The sequence below is a fragment of the Heterodontus francisci genome, chromosome 22, assembly GCF_036365525.1.
Source record: "Heterodontus francisci isolate sHetFra1 chromosome 22, sHetFra1.hap1, whole genome shotgun sequence".
NCBI classification, from domain to species: Eukaryota; Metazoa; Chordata; class Chondrichthyes; order Heterodontiformes; family Heterodontidae; genus Heterodontus; species Heterodontus francisci.
In genome coordinates, this window is record NC_090392.1 from 83,573,823 (window position 1) to 83,594,064 (window position 20,242).

General features: G+C 44.6%; 1 protein-coding gene across 2 annotated transcripts in view; it reads right to left on the reverse strand.

The window, feature by feature from the left end:
* grik4 (glutamate receptor, ionotropic, kainate 4) overlaps positions 1-20,242 on the reverse strand; it is a 183,232-nt gene that overhangs the window by 118,579 nt on the left and 44,411 nt on the right. For both annotated transcript variants that reach the window (XM_068054201.1, XM_068054200.1), the window contains exon 6: positions 17,079-17,257. In XM_068054201.1, the coding sequence (XP_067910302.1) occupies positions 17,079-17,257 (179 nt within the window). The remainder of the gene's footprint in view (positions 1-17,078; positions 17,258-20,242) is intronic.

The following is a 20,242-nucleotide window of genomic DNA, read 5'->3' on the forward strand; positions in this document are numbered from 1 at the left end:
GCCATGGTTTTTGCAGAGGAGCCTCTAATGAATGTTCGACCTTTGAAATTCATACTTTGAGGTTCTAAGGAACAACAAAAAGTCAAGCTGTGTTCCACTGTGGTGCTCGGGCTGAGAATGTGAACTCTGAATAAAATCTCAGCTATAGAGACCTGGCTCAGATGAAACAAAAACACTGGCATGGACCAGTTGGGCTGAATGGCCAGATTTTGATCTGTAAATTGTGTGGAATAGTACAGCTGCTTTTTAAGACCTGTTGCTTGGGAACAGCTAGTTGAAAAAATTGAAGGAGTGAAATTGGCCTCCACCAGCAGCACGAAATGGGCTCGTAACGACTTAGCAGCCGATTTTCCACTACGCTTGATTTTCTGTCCACTGAAGCTCACAAAATGTTTTTAAAAATTAATTCTTGGCATGTCAGCATCACTGGCAGGGGCAGCATTTTTTGTCCATATCTAATCGCCCTTGAGAGGGTGGTGGTGAACTGCCTTCTTGAACTGCTGCAGTCCATGTGGTGTAGGTACACCCACAGTGCAGTTCGGGAGGGAGTTCCAGGAATTTTACCCAGCGACAGTGAAGGAACGGCGATATAGTTCCAAGTCAGGATGGTGTGTGGCTTGGAGGGGAACTTTCAGGTGGTGGTGTTCCCATGTGTCTGTCCTTGTCCATCTGGGTCGTAGAGGTCACGGGTTTGGAAGGTGCTGTTGAAGGTACCTTGGTGAATTGCTGCAGTGCATCTTGTAGATGGTACACACTGCTGCCACTGTGATTGTGGTAGAGGGAGTGAATGTTTAAGGTGGTAGATGGGGTGCCAATCAAGTGGGATGCTTTGTCTTGAATGGTGTTGAGATTCTTGAGTGTTGTTGGAGCTGCACTCATTCAGGCAAATGGAGAGTATTCCATCACACTCCTGACTTGTGCCTGGTAGGTGGTGGACAGGCTTTGAGGAGTCAAGAGGTGAGTTACTCACTGCAGAATTCCCAGCCTCTGACCTGCTCTTATAGCCACAGAATTTATATGTCTGGTTCAGTTAAGTTTCTGGTCAATGGTAACCCCAGGGTATTGATGGTGGGGGCTTCAGTGATGGTAATACCATTTAACATTAAGGGGAGATGGTTAAATTCTCTCTTGTTGAAGCTGGTCATTGCCTGGCACTTGTGTGGTGCCAATTTTATCTTCTACTTATCAGCCCAAGCCTGAATGTTGTCCAGAGCTTGCTGCATAGAGGCACAGACTGCTTCAGTATCTGAGGAGTTGCAAACAGTACTGAACACTGTGCAATCATCAGTGAACATCCCCACTTTCGGCCTTATGTTGGAGGAAAGGTCATTGATGAAGCAGCTGAAAATGGTTTGGCCTAAGACACTACCATGAGGAACGTCTGCAGCAATGTCCTGGGGCTGAGAAGATTAGCCTCCAACAACTACAACCATCTTCCTTTTTGCTAGATATGACTCCAATCAGTGGAGAGCTTTCCCCCGATTCCCACTGACATCAATTTTGGGATCCCTGATGCCACACACTGTATGCCTGAGGCCTGCAGCCACTACCTTGTGTATGTTTATGTTTTTGCACTTTACTCTGCTTTGCTCCTGATTAAAAAAAAAACCTGTATTAAACCGGCATTGAATTTTTAAAGGTTACTTTGTAGACATTGATTTACAACTAAGTGTGAATGTGCTTGGATTAAGTCAAGTAATCAATGGTAATAAGTAGTAATATTATTAACTGTGAACATGTTTTTCCCAACAACTTCTTCCTTTTGTTTTTGCGCTGGTCAAAACAGGCCATGTTCACAGCTGTTGTTTTGTCTAAACTACTGTTTTTTCTCTTCTTAAAAATAGCGGTCGTTTCCCATTGTTTGAACAGAAGGCAGTTCTTATGTATTCGATGACTCTTGAGTTACAAGCCAGGACAATGGATAACCTTGTACATGGGGTGGTCCACTGGTGTGGAGTCAAAAGATGGAGTTTAATTGATGGACAGTATAACCTGGCAGGTAAGAGACACCATCAACGGATGTGTAAATAGTCTGGGCAGCTTCGTAGTGCCTGTGAGAAGAACTTGATAAGGACACGTTTGTCAGAAAGTCTGATGGAGGCCTCAGAAAGCTGGAATGGAGCCAGAAATTGGACTTAAAGGGGCACAGCATCCAACGTTCAGGGCTGCAGCCGGAGTAAACCAGTCAACGACTGAAGATGACAGAGGAAGGGATGTCAACGGAGTGACTGACCAGAGAATCCACCTCCGTGCAAGGTTCTCTGGAGACTTGATGATATATGTACCAAGGGCGTAATGGTACCATTTTAGGGAGCTGTCTTGAACAGACTAATTTGGGGTTATAGCAGTTGTGCTATAAGTTTTTTGGAGACTTGATGGTGTATGTACCAAAGGGAACTGTACTATTTTAGGGAGCTGTGAATAGATTAATTTGGGGTTACAGCAGTTGTGCTATAAGTTTTTTTTTTTGTCTTTCTATATGCTTTTCCTTCCTTTTATTTTTAGTTATTTCTTTCCTAATTTTATTCATAATCACTTAAAACAGTAATTTTATTGAGTAATTAACACATTATTTAGTGTTGAGTCACTCATTCATGTTACGTCCAGAGTACAGCTCCGAACGTAAGTGAGATTCTGCAGTGGACTCTCATGTCCTATACTCAGTCAAATGCTGCCTTCATGTCAAATACAATCACTCTCACCTCACCTCTGGAATTCAGCTCTTTTGTCCAAGTTTGGACCAAGGCTTTAACGAGGTCTGGAGCTAAGTGGCCCTGGGAAAACCCAAATTGAGCATTGGTGAGCAGTTTGTTGCTGAGTAAGTGTTGCTTGATGGCACTGTCGATGATACTTTCCATCACTTTGCTGATGATTAAGAGTAGATTGATGGGACAGCATTTGGCCAGATTCGATTTGTCCTTTTTTTTGTGGGCAGGACATACCTGGGCAATTTTCCACATTGTCCGGTAGATGCCAGTGTTATATCTGTACTGGGACAGCTTAGCTAAGGATGTGACTGGTCCTGGAGCATAAGTCTTCAATACTACAGTTGGGATGTTGTCAGGTCCCATAGCCTTTGCTGTAACCAGTGCCTTCAGCCATTTCTTGACATCACAAGGGGTGAACTGAATTGTATGAAGACTGGCATCTATGATACGAACATATATACATACAAACATACGAATGCAGAGCAGGAGTAGGCTATTCGGCCCCTCGAGCCTGCTCCGCCATTCTACAAGATCATGGCTGATCTGTTTGTGGCGTCTGCTCCACTTTCCTGCCTACCCCCAATGCCCTTTGAATCCCTTGTTTGTCAAGAATCTGTCGACCTCTGCCTTAAAAACATTCAATGACCCTCTGTCTTAAATGGGAGACCTCTCATTTTTAAACTGTGGCCCCTAGTTTTAGTCTCTCCCACAAGGGGAAACATCCTTTCAACATCCACTCTGTCAAGTCCCCTCGGGATCTTATAAATTTCAATAAGGTCATCTCTCATCCTTCTAAATTCCAATGAATACAGACCCAACTTGTCCCACCTTTCCTCATAAGCTAACCCTCTCATCCCAGGAATCAGTCGAATGAACCTTCTCTGAACTGCTTCCAATGCAATTACATCCTTTCTTATGTAAGGAGACCAAAACTGTACACAATACTCTAGATGTGGTCACACCAATGCTCCGTACAACTGTAGCAAAACATCTCTAGTTTTATATTCCATCCCCCTTGCAATAAACAACAACATTGCATTTGCCTTCTTAGCACTTGCTGTACCTGCATACTAACTTTTTGTGTTTTTGCAGGGACCTCAGGAGGAGGCCAAGATGGATCCTCCGCTTGGTACATATAGCTGAAGATTGTTTGTCTTTTGCACTGATGTATTGGGCACCCCCATCACTGAGAATGGGAATGTTTTTGGAGCCTCCTCCTCCTCCAGTTAGTTTGTTTAATTGTCCACCACCATTCACAACTGGATGTGGCAGGACTGCAGAGCTTAGATCTGATCCATTAGTTCTGGGAATCGTTTAGTTCTGTCAATAGCATGCTGCTTCCTCTTTTTAGCATGCGTGTAGTCCTGTGTTTAGCTTCACCAGTTTGGTACCTCACTTTTAGGTATGCCTCGTGCTGCTCCTGGAACACTTTCCTACATTCCTCATTAAACCAGGGTTGGTCCCCTGGCTTGATGGTAATGGTAGAGCGAGGGATATGCTGGGCCATGAGATTACAGACTGTGGTTGAATACAATTCTGCTGCAGCTGATGGCTCACAGCGCCTCATGAATGCCCAGTTTTGAGGTGCTAGATCTATTATGAGTCTTTCCCATTTAGCACGGTAGTAGTGCCACACAACACAATGGAAGCTGTCTCACTGTGAAGACAGGACTGTGTCTCCACAATACAGTAATAAAAGCAAAATACTGCAGATGCTAGAAATCTGAAACAAAAACAGAAAGTGCTATAAATACTCAGCAGGTCAGGCAGCATCTGTGAAGAGAGAAGTTGGTGTTTCAGGTCTGTGACCTTTCATCAGAAAGTTCTGAAACATTCCTGAAACTTTAACTCTGCTTCTCTTTCCACAGATGCTGCCTGACCTGCTGAGTATTTCCAGCACTTCTGTTTTTATCTCCACATTACTGTCATGGGCAGATGCATCAGTAACTGGTAGATTGGTGAGGATGAGGTCAAGTAGGTTTTTACTTTTTGTTGGTTGTCTCACCACCTGCTGCAGGTCCAATTTAGCAGATATGTACTTCAGGACTTGACTAGCTCAGCCAGTAGTGGTGCTGCTGAGCCATTCTTGGTGATGAGCATTGAAGTCCCCCACCTAGAGTACATACTGTGTCTTTGCTTCCTGCAAGTGGTGTTCGACACGGAAGAGCACTGATTCATCAGCTGAGAGAGGGCAGTAGGTGGTAATCAGCAGGAGGTTTCCTTGCCCGTGTTTGACCTGATGCCATGAGGCTTCATGGGGTCTGGAACCAATGGTTGAAGACACCCAGAGCCACTCCCTCCTGACTGTATATCACAATACTTCAGACTCTTTTTGGAGACTTGTTTCTCAGTCTCATTGTCACTTTTACTTGGTTTGAAATGAAAAGTCTTGGTAATATTTTCCAAATCAATGGAAAATAAAAACTGTTGTAGTGTATAGCAGGCTGCCGAATCACTACAACCTCATTTTGCACTGCTGGTCCCCTAAACTTTGTAGAAAACAAGTTACTTGCACATTTCAAAACCCCTTTTCTGTTATGGACACATCTGTTTTGTTGTAGTTTCTGCTGTTATGTAAATGTGTGTTCTCACTGAATCACCCAGTTGTTGGAAACCTTTGCTGTTATAAACATTCATAACACACATGTTGGTAATTAGTGAAATGTTTGAAGTATAAAAATAGACATCCCTCCAATCAGACAAGAGACGAAAATAAATTTCATTCTTAGACTGGAAGATTTGTGCAAAATGTTCCCAAATACAATTATTGTTGCATCAAGTTGGAAAGAAAAACCTTGCATTTAGCATCTTTCACATTATCAGGAAGTTTTAAACAGCCTCTTTTCCTATAAAGATTTTTGAAGTGAAGGCAGACAACATGGCAATCAATTTGTGCACAGCAAGCTCCCACACAGCGCGTGAGATAAACAATCATCTCTTTTGGTGATGTTTGATTGAACAAGAAATGTTGTACAACTCACTCCTCTTCTGCAAACACTGCCATGGGAACTTTAATGTCCGCCTGAACTGGTAAACGGGCTCAGTTTAACATCTCATTGAAAGGATGCAGATCCAACCATGCAGCACTCTCTCTATACTGCACTAAGGTACCTGCCTAGATTATGGGCTCAAATTCTAGAATAGGGCTTGAAACCATGACCTCTGACTCAGAGTCAAGAATGCTAATGCTTATTTATTGAAAAGGACATGGACAAATACCTGGTTAAGAACATGATGAAAAGTTCTGGCGATCGGATGAAGAAAAAGTAACAATTTGTACTTATATGGCAACTTTAATGTAGCAAAACATCCCAAGGAGCTTCATGAAGGGTAATCAGACACCCAGCAAAATAGGAAGAAAATTAAGGAGGTGATCAAAATCTTGGGTAAAGAACTAAATGTTAAGGAGTATTTTGAAGTTGAAAAGAAACGCAGCAAAGCAGAAAGGGTTAGGAAAATAATCCCAATTGTGCAGGGTCATAACAGGGGAAGGGTCTACACAATGGAATTCTTTTCCTAAAACTTGCATTGTTGGTTTTTCAATGAGGCATTAAATTGTGGGCCCGTCTGCCTGCTCAGGTAAACATAAAAACTGCAGTAGGTCAGGCAGACTCAATCACTAAAGTGTATCCCACACGAACAGAAAAAGCAGCTGCGAGTGCAGAAACTTTATTAACATCAGACCTCCTGACCTTTACCCACCCTGATAATCTTGCATTCATTTCCCTGGCGATTTTTCCAAGCCCCAGGAAACCCAGGCAACATTAGTTATGTTCAATTTGGGCAGCACGCAAACTTCATGAGTATGATTCAGACTGCCACCTGGCTACACATTCACAGGGGGGTCTAACAGCTTGTGAGGCTACCATGTGTTTCAGTTAGCCTCCGACTCTTAAAAGGCAGTCTGACTCTCTTAAAGAGAAGTTGCACTGCCAATACTGCCATCGCCTGCAATTGGAAACAATGAAAATGGAGCACCAGGGTAGAGAGAGGGTGCCCAGGTTCATGACACAGCATCAGAGGCCTTAGTTATGGAGGTCAACTGGAGGAGTGGCTTGATGGCTAGGATGCCATCAAGAAATACCCTTCAAAAGGAATGGGAGCAGTTGGCAAGGGAGTGCAATACAATGAGTCTGGCACCAAGGACTTTGTAGCTGTTGTATGTTTGGTTAGTCTGCCACCGTTTGTACATTTGGTTAGTCTAGCTAAGAGAGATTACGGAGTCTTCAGTAATTTTAACGAACTCATTTATTATATTTTAACTATATACAGCTTTATATAAGTCCATATGACCCCTCTGAAACCATGCTGCATCTCCCTCCAAGTCTCTCTCACACATGTGATCTCTTACATCATCATGGTGGGAGATATTCCTCACACTCTCAAACATTAACCCTTTCAAATCTTAAACTTACAGCAGCAGTGTTGGAAAAAATTCAATGACCTCATACGGGTGATCAAGGTCAGTGAATGCATCTTCAAAAGACATGTCCTGCCCACCACACTGCCAACCTCTTCCCACAGGGCCCCAAACCCTCCTTCCAAGTGAAACAGTGATTTACTTGTACTTCTTTCAATTTAGTATACCATATTCGCTACTCACAATCTGCTCTCCTCTACATTTGGGGAAACTAAACACAGAACAGGTGACCACTTTGCAGAATATGTCCGTTCAGTCCGCAAGCATGACGCAGTGTTTCCCGTTGCTTGTCATTTTAATGTTCCAACTTGCTCCAACTCCGACCCATCTGTCCTTTGCCTGCTACCGTGTTCCAAAGAAGCTCAACACAAGCTCGAGGAACGCCCTCATCTTTCAACTGGGCACTTGACATCCTTGCGGATTCAGCGTTGAGTTCCATAATTTTAGATCATAACCTCTGACCCCATTTTCCCCCCTTTTCTTGTGATTTTTTTGCTGGTTTGTTCCCCACCCCCCCCCCAAGCTAGTTTGTTTCTTAGTCCCTTTACTGTGTTTGGATGGCTGTTATCCTGCCATTTACACCTCATCCAAACACATCTTTTGTTTCTTTACTTGGCTTTGCACCATAAAACCTTTTGTCATTTAATCTCTCCTGCCCTTCACCCTATCACAGACCTTCCCTTTTGTTTTTCTTCTCTCACCCCCCTTCACTTGCTCAAAACCTATTACATTTCTAACCTTTCCCAGTTGAAAGGTCAACAACCTGAAATGTTAACTCTGTTTTTCTCTTCACAGATGCTGCCTGACCTGCTGAGTATTTCCAGAATTTTCAGTTTTTTTTCCTGATTTCCAGCATCTGCAGTATTTTGCTTTTGTACCAACCTCTCGTGCTGCTCGATGCACGACACCCCCATCACTCGCCCATCAGCAATCCTTACCAGTCAGGACTCAGGCCTTACATTTAGATACTCCACCTCACCTTCACACACCCATCAATGATGTCAGCCTTACAACCACCTCTCACTGCCTCCACATATCTCCAGCTATTCATCCATGACAGGCACATCACCCAAACACTGCAACAGTTACTGGCAATCTTTCCTCTCTCTTGCAGGTCAAGTCAGCACACAACAGAAGAGAGCAAAGCAGAAACAAAGGAGGCAGGCATGCCTTCAGCCCGAGTCCTACAGAGATTAGAGCTCTCCATCATGGGTCCAGCTGCGACAGAGGGCCTATTGCATCTGGTGTCACCGAGAACATTGAGGATGATGGTATGTTACTACTTTATGCCCCTTCTCAACTCTCACCTCACCCTCATCCTGTTATCTGGCATGATGTGCAAGCTGCAGATGAGTAACCATGGACCTATGGCTTTGCTCCCTTCCCCCTTCTGATTTTCTGCTTTCAGATACCCAAAAATTGTCACCAATCCAACCACAGCAGCCCCAGGAGGAAAACAGAGAGCAACAGCACAGATAAGAAAGCACCATCACTGCTTATACTCAGTCAGTTACTGACACCGTGTAGACTTTTAGAGAGGAGTATCGAGTAGGGATCTGTACATGGTGAGTTGTCGGGCATGAGTGAGCTGCAGTCAGGGCAGGGGGAAAGGATAGGTCATGTGCCAGCTCACCAGAGGGTGAAGTCGCAGATGGGTTCTGCTACAGTGAACTCAGATGAGGACCTCAATGGGGCGGCCGACAGGAGAATGCTAATGAACATACACAGTGAGATGCTCGGTGCATTGGCAGGCCTGCCACAGAGCCTCCAGTCACTGTCAAGGAGCATGGAGGAATCCGGCTCCAACGTAACACAGAGCATCACCCAGAGCTTGAGCCCATCCTTTCCAGTGTGGAAGTGGTGACCAAGTCAATGACAGCACTTGCGGACCCAGCCGTGATGCAAGGTCTGGTGGCTACTGTCTCAACTTCCACTGACGCACAGGCAAAATCCACCCAATGTCTCAGCGCTGAAGTGGAAGCTCAGATAGAGGTCACGAGATCCATGCTTGCTGCCATGCAGGCTGAGACTGCTGTCCTCATGGCAACAGCTCTCAGTGCACAAAGGGGCTTTGCAGCCACTCAGCAGTCCAGTAATCTGTGCTCCAGCGATTAGAGTCATAGATAAAGTCATAGAGTTATACAGCACACAAACAGGCCCTTTGGCCCATCGTGTCTGTGCCGGCCATCAAGCACCTAACCATTCTAATCCCATTTTCCAGCACTTGGCCTGTAGCCTTGTATGCTATGGCGTTTCAAGTGCTCATCTAAATACTTCTTAAATGTTGAGGGTTCCTGCCTCTACCACCTCTTCATCCTCCGGGTGAAATTTTTTTCCTGAAATCCCCTCTAAACCTTCTGCCCCTTACCTTAAATCTATGCCCCCTGGTTATTGGCCCCTCCGCTAAGGGACAATGTCTCTTCCTATCTAACCTATCAATGCCCCTCATAATTTTGTATACCTCAATCATGTCCCCCCTCAGCCTTCTCTGCTCTAAGGAAAACAACCCTAGCCTTTTCAGTCTCTCTTCATAGCTGAAATGCTCCAGCCCAGGCAACATCCTGGTGAATCTCATCTGCACCCTCTCCAGTGCAATCACATCCTTCCTATAGTGTGGTGCCCAGAACTGTACACAGTACTCCAGCTGTGGCCTAACTAGCGTTTTATACAGCTCCATCATAACCTCCTTGCTCTTATATTCTATACCTCGGCTAATAAAGGCAATATCCCATATGCCTTCCTAACCACCTTATCTACCTGTGCTGCTGCCTTCAGTGATCTATGGACAAGTACACCAAGGTCCTTCTGACCCTCTGTACTTCCTAGGGTCCTACCATCCATTGTATATTCCTTTGCCTTGTTAGTCCTCCCAAAATGCATCACCTCACACTTCTCAGGATTAAATTCCATTTGCTACTGCTCCGCCCACCTTACCAGCCCATCTATATCATCCTGTAATCCAAGGCTTTCCTCCTCACTACTTACGACACCACCAATTTTTGTGTCATCTGCGAACTTACTGATCATATCTCCTATATTCACGTCTAAATCATTAATGTATACTACAAACAGCAAGGGTCCCAGCACCGATCCCTGTGGTACACCACTGATCACAGGCTTCCACTCGCAAAAACAACCCTCGACCATTACCCTCTGCCTCCTGGCATTAAGCCAATTTTGGTCCCAATTGCCCTAGATCCCATGGGCTCTTACCTTCTTAACCAATCTCCCATGCAGGACCTTATCAAAAGCCTTACTGAAGTCCATGTAGACTACATCAACTACTTTACCCTCATTTACACATCTTGTCACTGCCTCGAAAAATTCAATCAAGTTAGTCAGACACGTTATGCCCCTGACAAAGCCATGCTGACTATCCTTGATTAATCCCTGCTTCTCCAAGTGGAGATTAATCCTGTCCCTCAGAAATGTTTCCAATAGTTTCCCAACCACTGATGTTAGACTCACTGGCCTGTAATTACCTGGTTTATCCCTGCTACCCTTCTTGAATAATGGTACCACATGCGCTGTCCTCCAATCCTCTGGTACCTCTCCTGTAGCCAGAGAGGATTTGAAAATTTGTGTCAGAGCCCCTGCAATCTCCTGCCTTGCCTCATATAACAGCCTGGGATACATCTTATCTGGGGATTTGGGGATTACTAGGATTGCTGAGACACTGCCCCAGGGGATAGGCTTTGGATCCATGGAGCATGAACCTGCTGTTCTCTCTCAGGATGACAGTATTCATGCATACACCACTGCCACTCCAATAGGGACCTTGCAGTTGCTTCTCAGTCAGCCAGCCTAGACTGCTGCTGTCAAGGTGGTGCAGTCCTACGCCAGGTCTTCTAGACCCAGAGCTACTTAAGGGTGTCATGGAAATCCATCTGCAGTCTTCCCTGGTGAAATTCAGCAGCCTTCTGCCAGCCATGCTGCAGGGTAGCATTGTGTAACAGCACGGGATCAGGCAAAGGTACCACAAAACAGGTACTAAGGGAATGCACAAGGGTGAATAGTTCATTTTTGTTTTCATAAGTGGATTGGTTTTTGGATAAAGATCTTACTTCTATGGGGCGGCACAGTGGTGCAGTGGTTAGCACCGCGGCTTCACAGCTCCAGCGACCTGGGTTCAGTTCTGGGTGCTGTCTGTGTGGAGTTTGCAAGTTCTCCCTGTGACCGCGTGGGTTTCCTCCCACGTGCCAAAGACTTGCGGGTTGATCGGTAAATTGACCATTGTAAAAACTGCCCCTCGTGTAGGTAGGTGGTAGGAGAATTGAGGGAAGATGGGGATGTGAGAGGGAAAATAGGATTCATGTAGGATTAGTATAAATGGGTGGTTGATGGTCGGCGCAGACTCGGTGGGCCAAAGGGCCTGCTTTGGTGCTGTATCTCTCTATGACTCTTACGGAAAAGTTGCAGGATCTTGCCAAAGGGACGCAATGATGGGGCGTCCAATATGGATGGTAAGGTGGGGAATGGTGGAGCCATGATGGTGAAGGGATGTCCGCCTAAGGGAAGCGCAGTTTGAGCAGGCGTTCTCAGACAGCCCATCTGGAGTAAAGGGGTCCGAGATGCATCCTCCCTGCCTCCTCCTCCACCTCCTCTTGAGGTGGCAATGGCAGTACCCTCATGCTGGCCATGTTGTAGAGAATGCAGCAGATCAGCACAATCTTAGAGATATGTTCCAGCATATACTGGAGGCCTCCAAAGTGGTCCAGGCAATGGAAGTGTTGCTTTAGCACACTGATGGTCTGCTCCATGATGTTCCTGCTGGCTGTATGGCTTTCATTATCTGCCTGTTGTCCTTGCGTGGTCATGTGGCGGAGGGGGGCATCAGCCACATGTTTCCTGGTTCTTCTTGGAAGCCTGAAGATGGTGGGAATGGCAGAGTACCTCAGGATGAAGGCATCATGGATAGCGGGCATTCACTAGCATGGTTGCACACCAAGTACACATTGATGAAATGGTAGTCCTTACAGTTCCTGTATCTCTCTCCATTGACATGAAGGGCCCACAGAGCCACGTGTGTGCAGTCGACAGCTCCCTGCATCATTGGAAACTCCACTTTCCTGGCAGATCTACATGCCTGGTTCTCCCTGCTTAGACAGCATATGATGTAATCACCTTTCTCTGTATGTAGGACTGCAGTCACCCTCCCGGATACAGCAATGGACTGCATACAAGGAGATGTGCGATAGGTCGCCTGCCCCCACCAGGAACGATCTGGTTGCATTGAAGTTTATAATGATGGTGACCTGGATGGCCACTGGCAGTGCTGTCCTCGCCCTGGTGTGAGACTGAAGGACTCTTGAAGGAGATGGTACAGCTCAGTGACCACCTCCTTGTTGAATCTGAGTTGCCTCAGGCACTGCTCCTGGGTAAAGTGAAGGTATGAAAAGTGTTCTCTGAAAACTTGTGGTGGGTAGGATTCTCCTCCTCTTCCCTCTTCAAAGAGATTCTCCTCTCTGCAGCTTCTGCTCCATTTCTTGGTTGTGCCACAAACCCAGAAGCCATGCAATTAAAGCTCCCATTCTTCTTGCAGACTTGGTGTGGACAGATGACCAAATCCTCTGTTTTCCCAGAATGGATGCATCGGTTCAACAACAGACCTTCAAAAACTAGCTACAGTGCTTCCACAAACGTTGCCACAGCAGAAGAAAATCTAAAGCACCTCACCTGCAAGTTGGATGGCTGTTGTTTTAAACAGCACTAGTGGGGGATCCCTTGTGCAGCTGAATGCCGAGAGCGATTAGCACATGCGTACACTGAACCTGTGCAGTTGAAATTCCGTAAACTGCAACAAATCAGCTGAAATGGTCAGTTGATGTCACTATCAGACTTTTCCTGACACTTCTGCAGTACGCACGACATGCCTGAGCTAGCACCCTTCCCAGTGTGGGGCATAATGGGGTCGCATCGGAAGAACTGCGCCTGCCATTTTTTTCATATCGGGGCTCCATAGTGCCACTGCCAGAGGTGCTACACAGCCCAATTTCGCACCCTAGGAGTTCACAAGAGGGTTCCCCTCATATCCAGGGAGATAAATATAGTAAATTAAAAGCAAAATACTGCGGATGCTGGAAATCTGAAATAAAAACAAGAAATGCTGGAAATACTCAGCAGGTCTGGCAGCATCTGTGGAGAGAGAAGCAGAGTTAACGTTTCAGGTCAGTGACCCTTCTTCAGAACTGACAAATATTAGAAATGTAAAAGGTTATAAGCAAGTAAAGTGGGGGTGGGGCAAGAGATAACAAAGGAGAAGGTGTAGATAGGACAAGGTCACAGAATAGCTGACCAGAAGGTCATGGAGCAAAGATATGTTAATGGTGTGTTGAAAGACAAAGCATTAGTACAGAAAGGGTGTCAATGGACTGAAAATTGAACAGCCGCAAGTACAAACATGAAAAAAAACAGTGGTTAAGCAAACTGAACAAACTAAGATGAAATAAAGTTAAATAAACACAAAAAAATACATTTAAAAAAAGGAAGAAAAAAATGACTAAAAATAAAAGTAAAATGGGGGACCCGTCATACTCTGAAATTATTGAATTCAATGTTCAGTCCAGCAGGCTGTAGCGTGCCTAATAGGTAAATGAGGTGCTGTTCCTCTAGCTTGCGTTGATGTTCACTGGAACACTGCAGCAATCCCAGGACAGAGATGTGAGCATGAGAGCAGGGGGGAGTGTTGAAATGGCAAGCAACCGGAAGCTCAGGGTCCTGCTTGCGGACTGAGTGGAGGTATTCCGCAAAGCAGTCACCCAGTCTGCATTTGGTCTCCCCAATGTAGAGGAGACCACATTGTGAGCAGCGAATACAGTATACTACATTGAAAGAAGTACAAGTAAATCGCTGCTTCACCTGAAAGGAGTGTTCGGGGCCTGGGATAGTGAGGAGAGAGAAGGTAAATGGGCAGGTATTACAGCTCCTGCGATTGCAGGGGAAGGTGCCGTGGGAAGGGGATGAGGTGGTGGGGGTAATGGAGGAGTGGACCAGGGTGTCACGGAGGGAACGATCCCTTCGGAATGCTGACAGGGGAAGGGAGGGGAAGATGTGTTTGGTAGTGGCATCATGCTGGAGGTGGCAGAAATGGCGGAGGATGATCCTTTGGATATGGAGGCTGATGGGGTGGAAAATGAGGACAAGGGGAACCCTGTCACGGTTCTGGGAGGGAGGGGAAGGGTTGAGGGTAGAGGTGTGGGAAATGTGCCAGACATGGTTGAGGGCCCTGTCAACCACAGTTGTGGGGGGGAATCCTCGGTTGAGGAAAAAGGAAGACATATCAGAAGCGCTGTCATGGAAGGTAGCATCATCAGAGCAGAGGCGTCGGAGACGGAGAAACTGGGAGAATGGAATAGAATCCTTACAGGAGGCAGGGTGTGAAGATAAATACAGTAATCAGATTGACTCTTAGACAATGCTACTTGACCAGATATTGTGCATGTCAAGTTATTCTGCAGTTCATAGGGAACAAGATTCAAGTGGAAGTGACTTTTGGTGGAGAGCATGAGATAAATATCTGAATATAGTCTAGATATGTAACAGGAATTTACTCTGAATTACCTTTAAAACTTGTAGAGAGCTCAAAGTTTGTCTTCTTGGACATGTTACATCAAGTATCCTTCATCTTCGTAAGATTTAATAAGTTAGGAAAGGTGTTTTCACAGAATCACAGAATTGTTACAGCGCAGGAGGCCATTTGTCTCATCATATCGGCACCAACTCTCCGAAAGAACAATTCGCCTAATGCCACTCACCCGCTTTCTCCCCATAACCCTGCCCATTCTTCCTTTTCCGATAACAGTTTAATTCCCTTTTGAAGGCCTCGATTGAACCTGCCGCCACCACACTCTCAGTCAATGCATTCCACATCTTAACCACTTACTGCGTGAAAAAGTTGTTCCTCATGTGGCTTTTGCTTCTTTTGCCAATTATTTTAAATCTGCACCTTCTCGTTCTCGATCCTTTCACAAGTGGGAACAGTTTCTCTCTACCTACTCCATCCAGACCCCTCATGATTTTGAATACCTCTATCAAATCTCCTCTCAGCCTTCTCTTCGCCAAGGAAAACAGTCCTAACTTCTCCAATCCATCCTCATAACTGAAGTTCCTCATCCCCGGAACCATTCTCATGAATCTTTTCTGTACTCTCTCCAATGCCTTCACATCTTTCCCAAAGTGCGACGCCCAAAACTGGATGCAATACTCCAGCTGAGGCCGAACTAGTGTTTTATACAAGTTCAACATAACTTCCTTGCTCTTGTACTCTATGTCCCTATTAATAAAGCACAGGATACTGTATGCTTTATTAACTGCTCTCTCAACCTGTCCTACCACCTTCAATGACTTATGCACATTTACCCCCAGGTCCCTCTGCTCCTGCACCCCCTTTAGAATTGTACCCTTTATTTTATACTGTCTCTCCATGTTCTTCCTACCAAAATGAATCATTTCACATTTCTCTGCATTGAACTTCATCTGCCACTTGTCCACTCATTCCACCAACCTATGTCCTTTTGAAGTTGTACACTATCCTCCTCATAGTTCACAACTGTTCCAAGTTTTGTATCATCTGCAAATTTTGAAATTATGCTTTGAACAGCAAGGTCTAGGTCATCAATATGTATCAGGAAAAGCAAGGGTCCCAACATTGACCCCTGGGGAACTCCACTACAAACCTTCCTCAAGCCCAAAGAACATCCATTAACCACTACTCTCTGTTTTCTGTCACTCAGCCAATTTTATATCCATGTTGCTACCGTCCCTTTTATTTCATGAGCTATAACTTTGCTCACAAGTCTGTTGTGCGGCTCTGTATCAAATTTCCTATGGAAGTTCATGCACTTCCATCACCATGCACTACATCAACAGCATTTCCCTCATCAACCCTCTCTGTTACCTCTTCAAAAAACTCCAGCAAGTTAGTTAAACATGATTTTTCTTAACGAGTCTATGTTGGCTTTCCTTAATTAACCCACATTTGTCCATGTGATTGTTAATTTGGTCCTGAATTATTGTTTCTAGAGGTTTCCCCACAACCAATGTTAAACTGACTGGCCTGTAGTTGCTGGGCTTACCTTTACATCCTTTTTTGAAAAAGGGTGTAAGATTGCAATTGCCCAGTCCTCTGGCACCACCCCCCGAGTCTAAGGAAGACTGGAAAATTATGGCCAGTGCCTCCACAATTTCTACTCACACTTCCCTCAGTATCCTTGGTGCTTGATCAACTTTAAGTACTGACAGACTATCTAACACCTCCTCCTTATCAATTTTAAATTCTTCTAGTGTATTAACTACCTCCTCTTTCACTGTAGCCTGGGTAGCATCTTCTTCCTTGGTAAAGACAGACGCAAAGTATTCATTTAATACCTCAGCTACGCCCCCTGCCTCCTAACCCTAACCCTAATCCTGTTTGGTCCCTAATCTGCCTTACTCCACCATATACGACCCTTTTACTATTTATATACCTACAGAAGACTTTTGGATTCCTTTTTATGCTTTCAATTTTGAGAGAAAGTATTGAATGCAGTTTAGACAGAAAGGATAATGATCGATGCTCTTTTACTGAGGTAGCAACAGACACTGTCTAGAAACTGAACTGTACCAGCCTGTTGGCATAAAATTTTATCTATCAGCTTCGATGAGCAGAAAAAATTTGGGGAAAGAAAAATCAGGTTCCAAAAAAATAATGGGATTTAGTTTAGTTTGTGAAAAAATACGATATTGCTGTAAATGTATTGCTACTGCCTCTCAAAGCACACTTGTTAATACATAGAAGCATATGAAACAGCAATATTTATTACTGTGTACAAGACTGCAGTCTTGTGTTACAGCAACGAGTCGGTAACAGAACAAAATTATTCAATTGGAGAAATAAAGCAATTTCTCTGGGCCTTTCATTAATTGTTAAGACTATTGTTGGATGAGTTCAGTAACTTTAAGACTAAACATACCTTGTGAAGGATGGATTGTGACAGTGAAGTACTGGCATCAATAATAATTGTTGCAATTTTGTCATCTCGAATTTCCTTCAGGAGCGGTGTTGAATCCTGACTTTGGTCCAACATTCGGACTGACAAAGTGTCCTTGGAGATGAGAAATTGGCGTAATAGCTTCTCCAAGTTCAAAAGGCCTGCAGCAAAATTAGGGAATGATATATTTTTTCAGAATTAATCAATATGCACAACCATATCTAAAATATATCAGAATGACATATCTTTCTGGCACTCTTGGCAGGGAGTTTTATCTGCAAGGCTTCAGTCAAATAAAAACCCAAACCCCATACTTGGTCAGGGTTTTGGTCAAAGGTGTTGGAAAATATGGATGCCTGAATTGCCAGAGAGATGATGTAAGAGTCTGAGAAGGGCATATAAAGGTGAAGGAAAGTTTTGTGCCCTTGTGCAGCTGTATAAGTCACCAGCCGCCTCTCTATACATCAAACATGTATCCATTCATTGTTTAGTCATTTTGCATCTGCTCATTTCCTTTGTAAATGCTTCAATTTTGTACCATTCCCTGACATGGATATGGGAGAAATAGTGAAACTGACACAAGCAGAGTTCCCATTCAGAGACATGCATAGGGGCACCAACATTGACATGTGTATCAGAGGGCACCATAATTGACACATGCAGAGGGGCATCATTAGTGACACGTGCATCAGAGGGCACCTGCATTGACACACAAATCGGAAAGGTAGTATGCAAAGTAGAAGCAGAAATTGCAAAAAAAGAGAATTTGTGTATTGTCTAACAGTCAAGTATCAGACATGATGCATGAAGGAAATCTAATTGTACTTTGATAACCAAACAATTCAGCTCAATCAAAATTATGTGGATATGTATGAGGTAATACACTACAGATAATGAGAAAAAATGGACTGGAAGTATACAGTCAATAAAAAGAAAAGGTAGGGATTCTCCATGAGAAAAGAGATCCGTGACTAACTAAAGAGGTTTAAAATAGTATTAGATTAAAACCAGAGGCTTATAATAATGCCAAAAAGAGTAGTAAGCCTGAGGATTGAGAGACTTTTAGATACCAGCAAAGGATTATAAAAAAATTGATAAAAAGGGAGAAAATAGAATGAGAATAAACTAGCCATGAATATGGGGATATGAGAAAGCTCTGGCTGGTAAAAGTAGGGAAAATCCCAAGATATTCTATAAGTATATCAATGGGAAGAGGATAACCAGGGAAAGAGTAGGACCCATTAGGGACCAAGGGGGAAATTTGTGGGTGGAGCCAAAGGACATTGGTAGGGTGTTGAATGAATACTTCACATCTGTCTTCACCCAAGAGAATGAGGATGTAGATATGGAACTTAGAGAGAGAGACTGTGAGGTTCTTGAGCAAATTGTCATAGGGAGTGACAAGGTATTGGAGGTTTTGGCAGGCTTAAAAGTGGACAAGTCTCCAGGTCCGGATGATTTGTGTCCCAGGATGCTGTGGGAGGCAAGGGTGGAGATTGCAGGGGTTCTGACCCTAATTTTTAATTCCTCTCTGGCCACAGGGGAGGTGCCAGAGGACTGGAGAACAGCTAATGTGGTCCCACTATTTAAGAAAGGTTGTAGAGATAAGCCAGGGAACTACAGACCAGTGAGTCTCACATCAGTGGTAGGGAAACTATTGGAGAAAATTCTGAAGGAGAGAATCTATCTCCACTTGGAGAGACAAAATTTGATTAGGAATAGTCAGCATGGCTTTGTCAGAGGGAGGCCATGCCTCACAAATTTGATTGAATTTTTTGAGCATGTGACCAGGTGAGTAGATGAGGGTAGTGCAGTTGATGTAATTTATATGGATTTCAGCAAAGCCTTTGACAAGGTCCCACATGGGAGACTTATCAAGAAAGCAAATGCACATGGGATCCAAGGTAACTTGATAAGGTGGATTCAAAATTGGCTTAGCTGTAGGAGACAGAGAGTGATGACAGACGGCTGTTTTAGTGACTGGAAGCCAGTGTCCAGTGGCGTACCACAGGGATCTGTGCTGGGTCCCCTATTGTTTGTCATTTATATAATGACATAGATGACTATGTGGGGGGTAGGATCAGTAAGTTCGCGGATGACACAAAGATTGGCCGAGTGGTTAACACTGAGGTTGAGTGTCTTGGGTTACAGGAAGATATAGATGGGATGGTCAATTGGGCAGAAAAGTGGCAGATGGAATTTAACCCTGAAAAGTGTGAGGTGATACACTTTAGAAGGAGTAATGTGACACGGAAGTATTCAATGAATGGCCTGACACTGGGAAGTTCCGAGGAACAAAGGGACCTTGGCGTGTTTGTCCATAGATCTCTGAAGGCAGAAGGGCAGGTTAATAGGGTGGTGAAAAAGGCATATGGGACACTTGCCTTTATCAATCGAGGCATAGATTACAAAAGCAGGGAGGTCATGTTGGAGTTGTACAGAACTTTGGTAAGGCCACAGCTGGAGTACTGTGTGCAATTCTGGTCACCACATTATAGGAAGGATGTGATTGCATTGGAGGGGGTGTAGAGGCGATTCACCAGGATGTTGCCTGGGATGGGACATTTAAGCTATGAAGAGAGGTTGGATAGGCTTGGGTTGTTTTCGCTGGAGCAGAGAAGACTGAGAGGTAACCTGATCAAGGTGTACAAGATTATGAGGGGCATGGACAGGGTGGATAGGGAGCAGCTGTTCCCCTTAGTTGAAGGGTCAGTTACGAGGGGTCACAAGTTTAAGGTGAGGGGTGGAGGGGTTTAAGGAGGACTTGAAGAACTTTTTTACCCAGAGGGTGGTGACGGTCTGGAATGCACTGCCTGGGAGGGTGGTAGAGGCAGGTTGCCTCACATCCTTTAAAAAGTACCTGAATGAGCACTTGGTACGTCATAACATTCAAGGTTATGGGCCAAGTGCTGGCAAATTGGATTAGGTAGACAGGTCAGGTGTCTTTAATGCATCGGTGCAGACTCGATGGGCCGAAGGGCCTCTTCTGCACTGTATTATTCTGTGATTCTGTGTCTGCAAGTATGTAAAAAGGAAGAGTGTAGAGAAAGCAAATGTGGATCCCTTAGATACTGAGACAGGAGAAATTGTTAAGGGGAATAAGGAAATGGCAGAGACGTTAAACAAATATTTTGTAGGTCTTCACA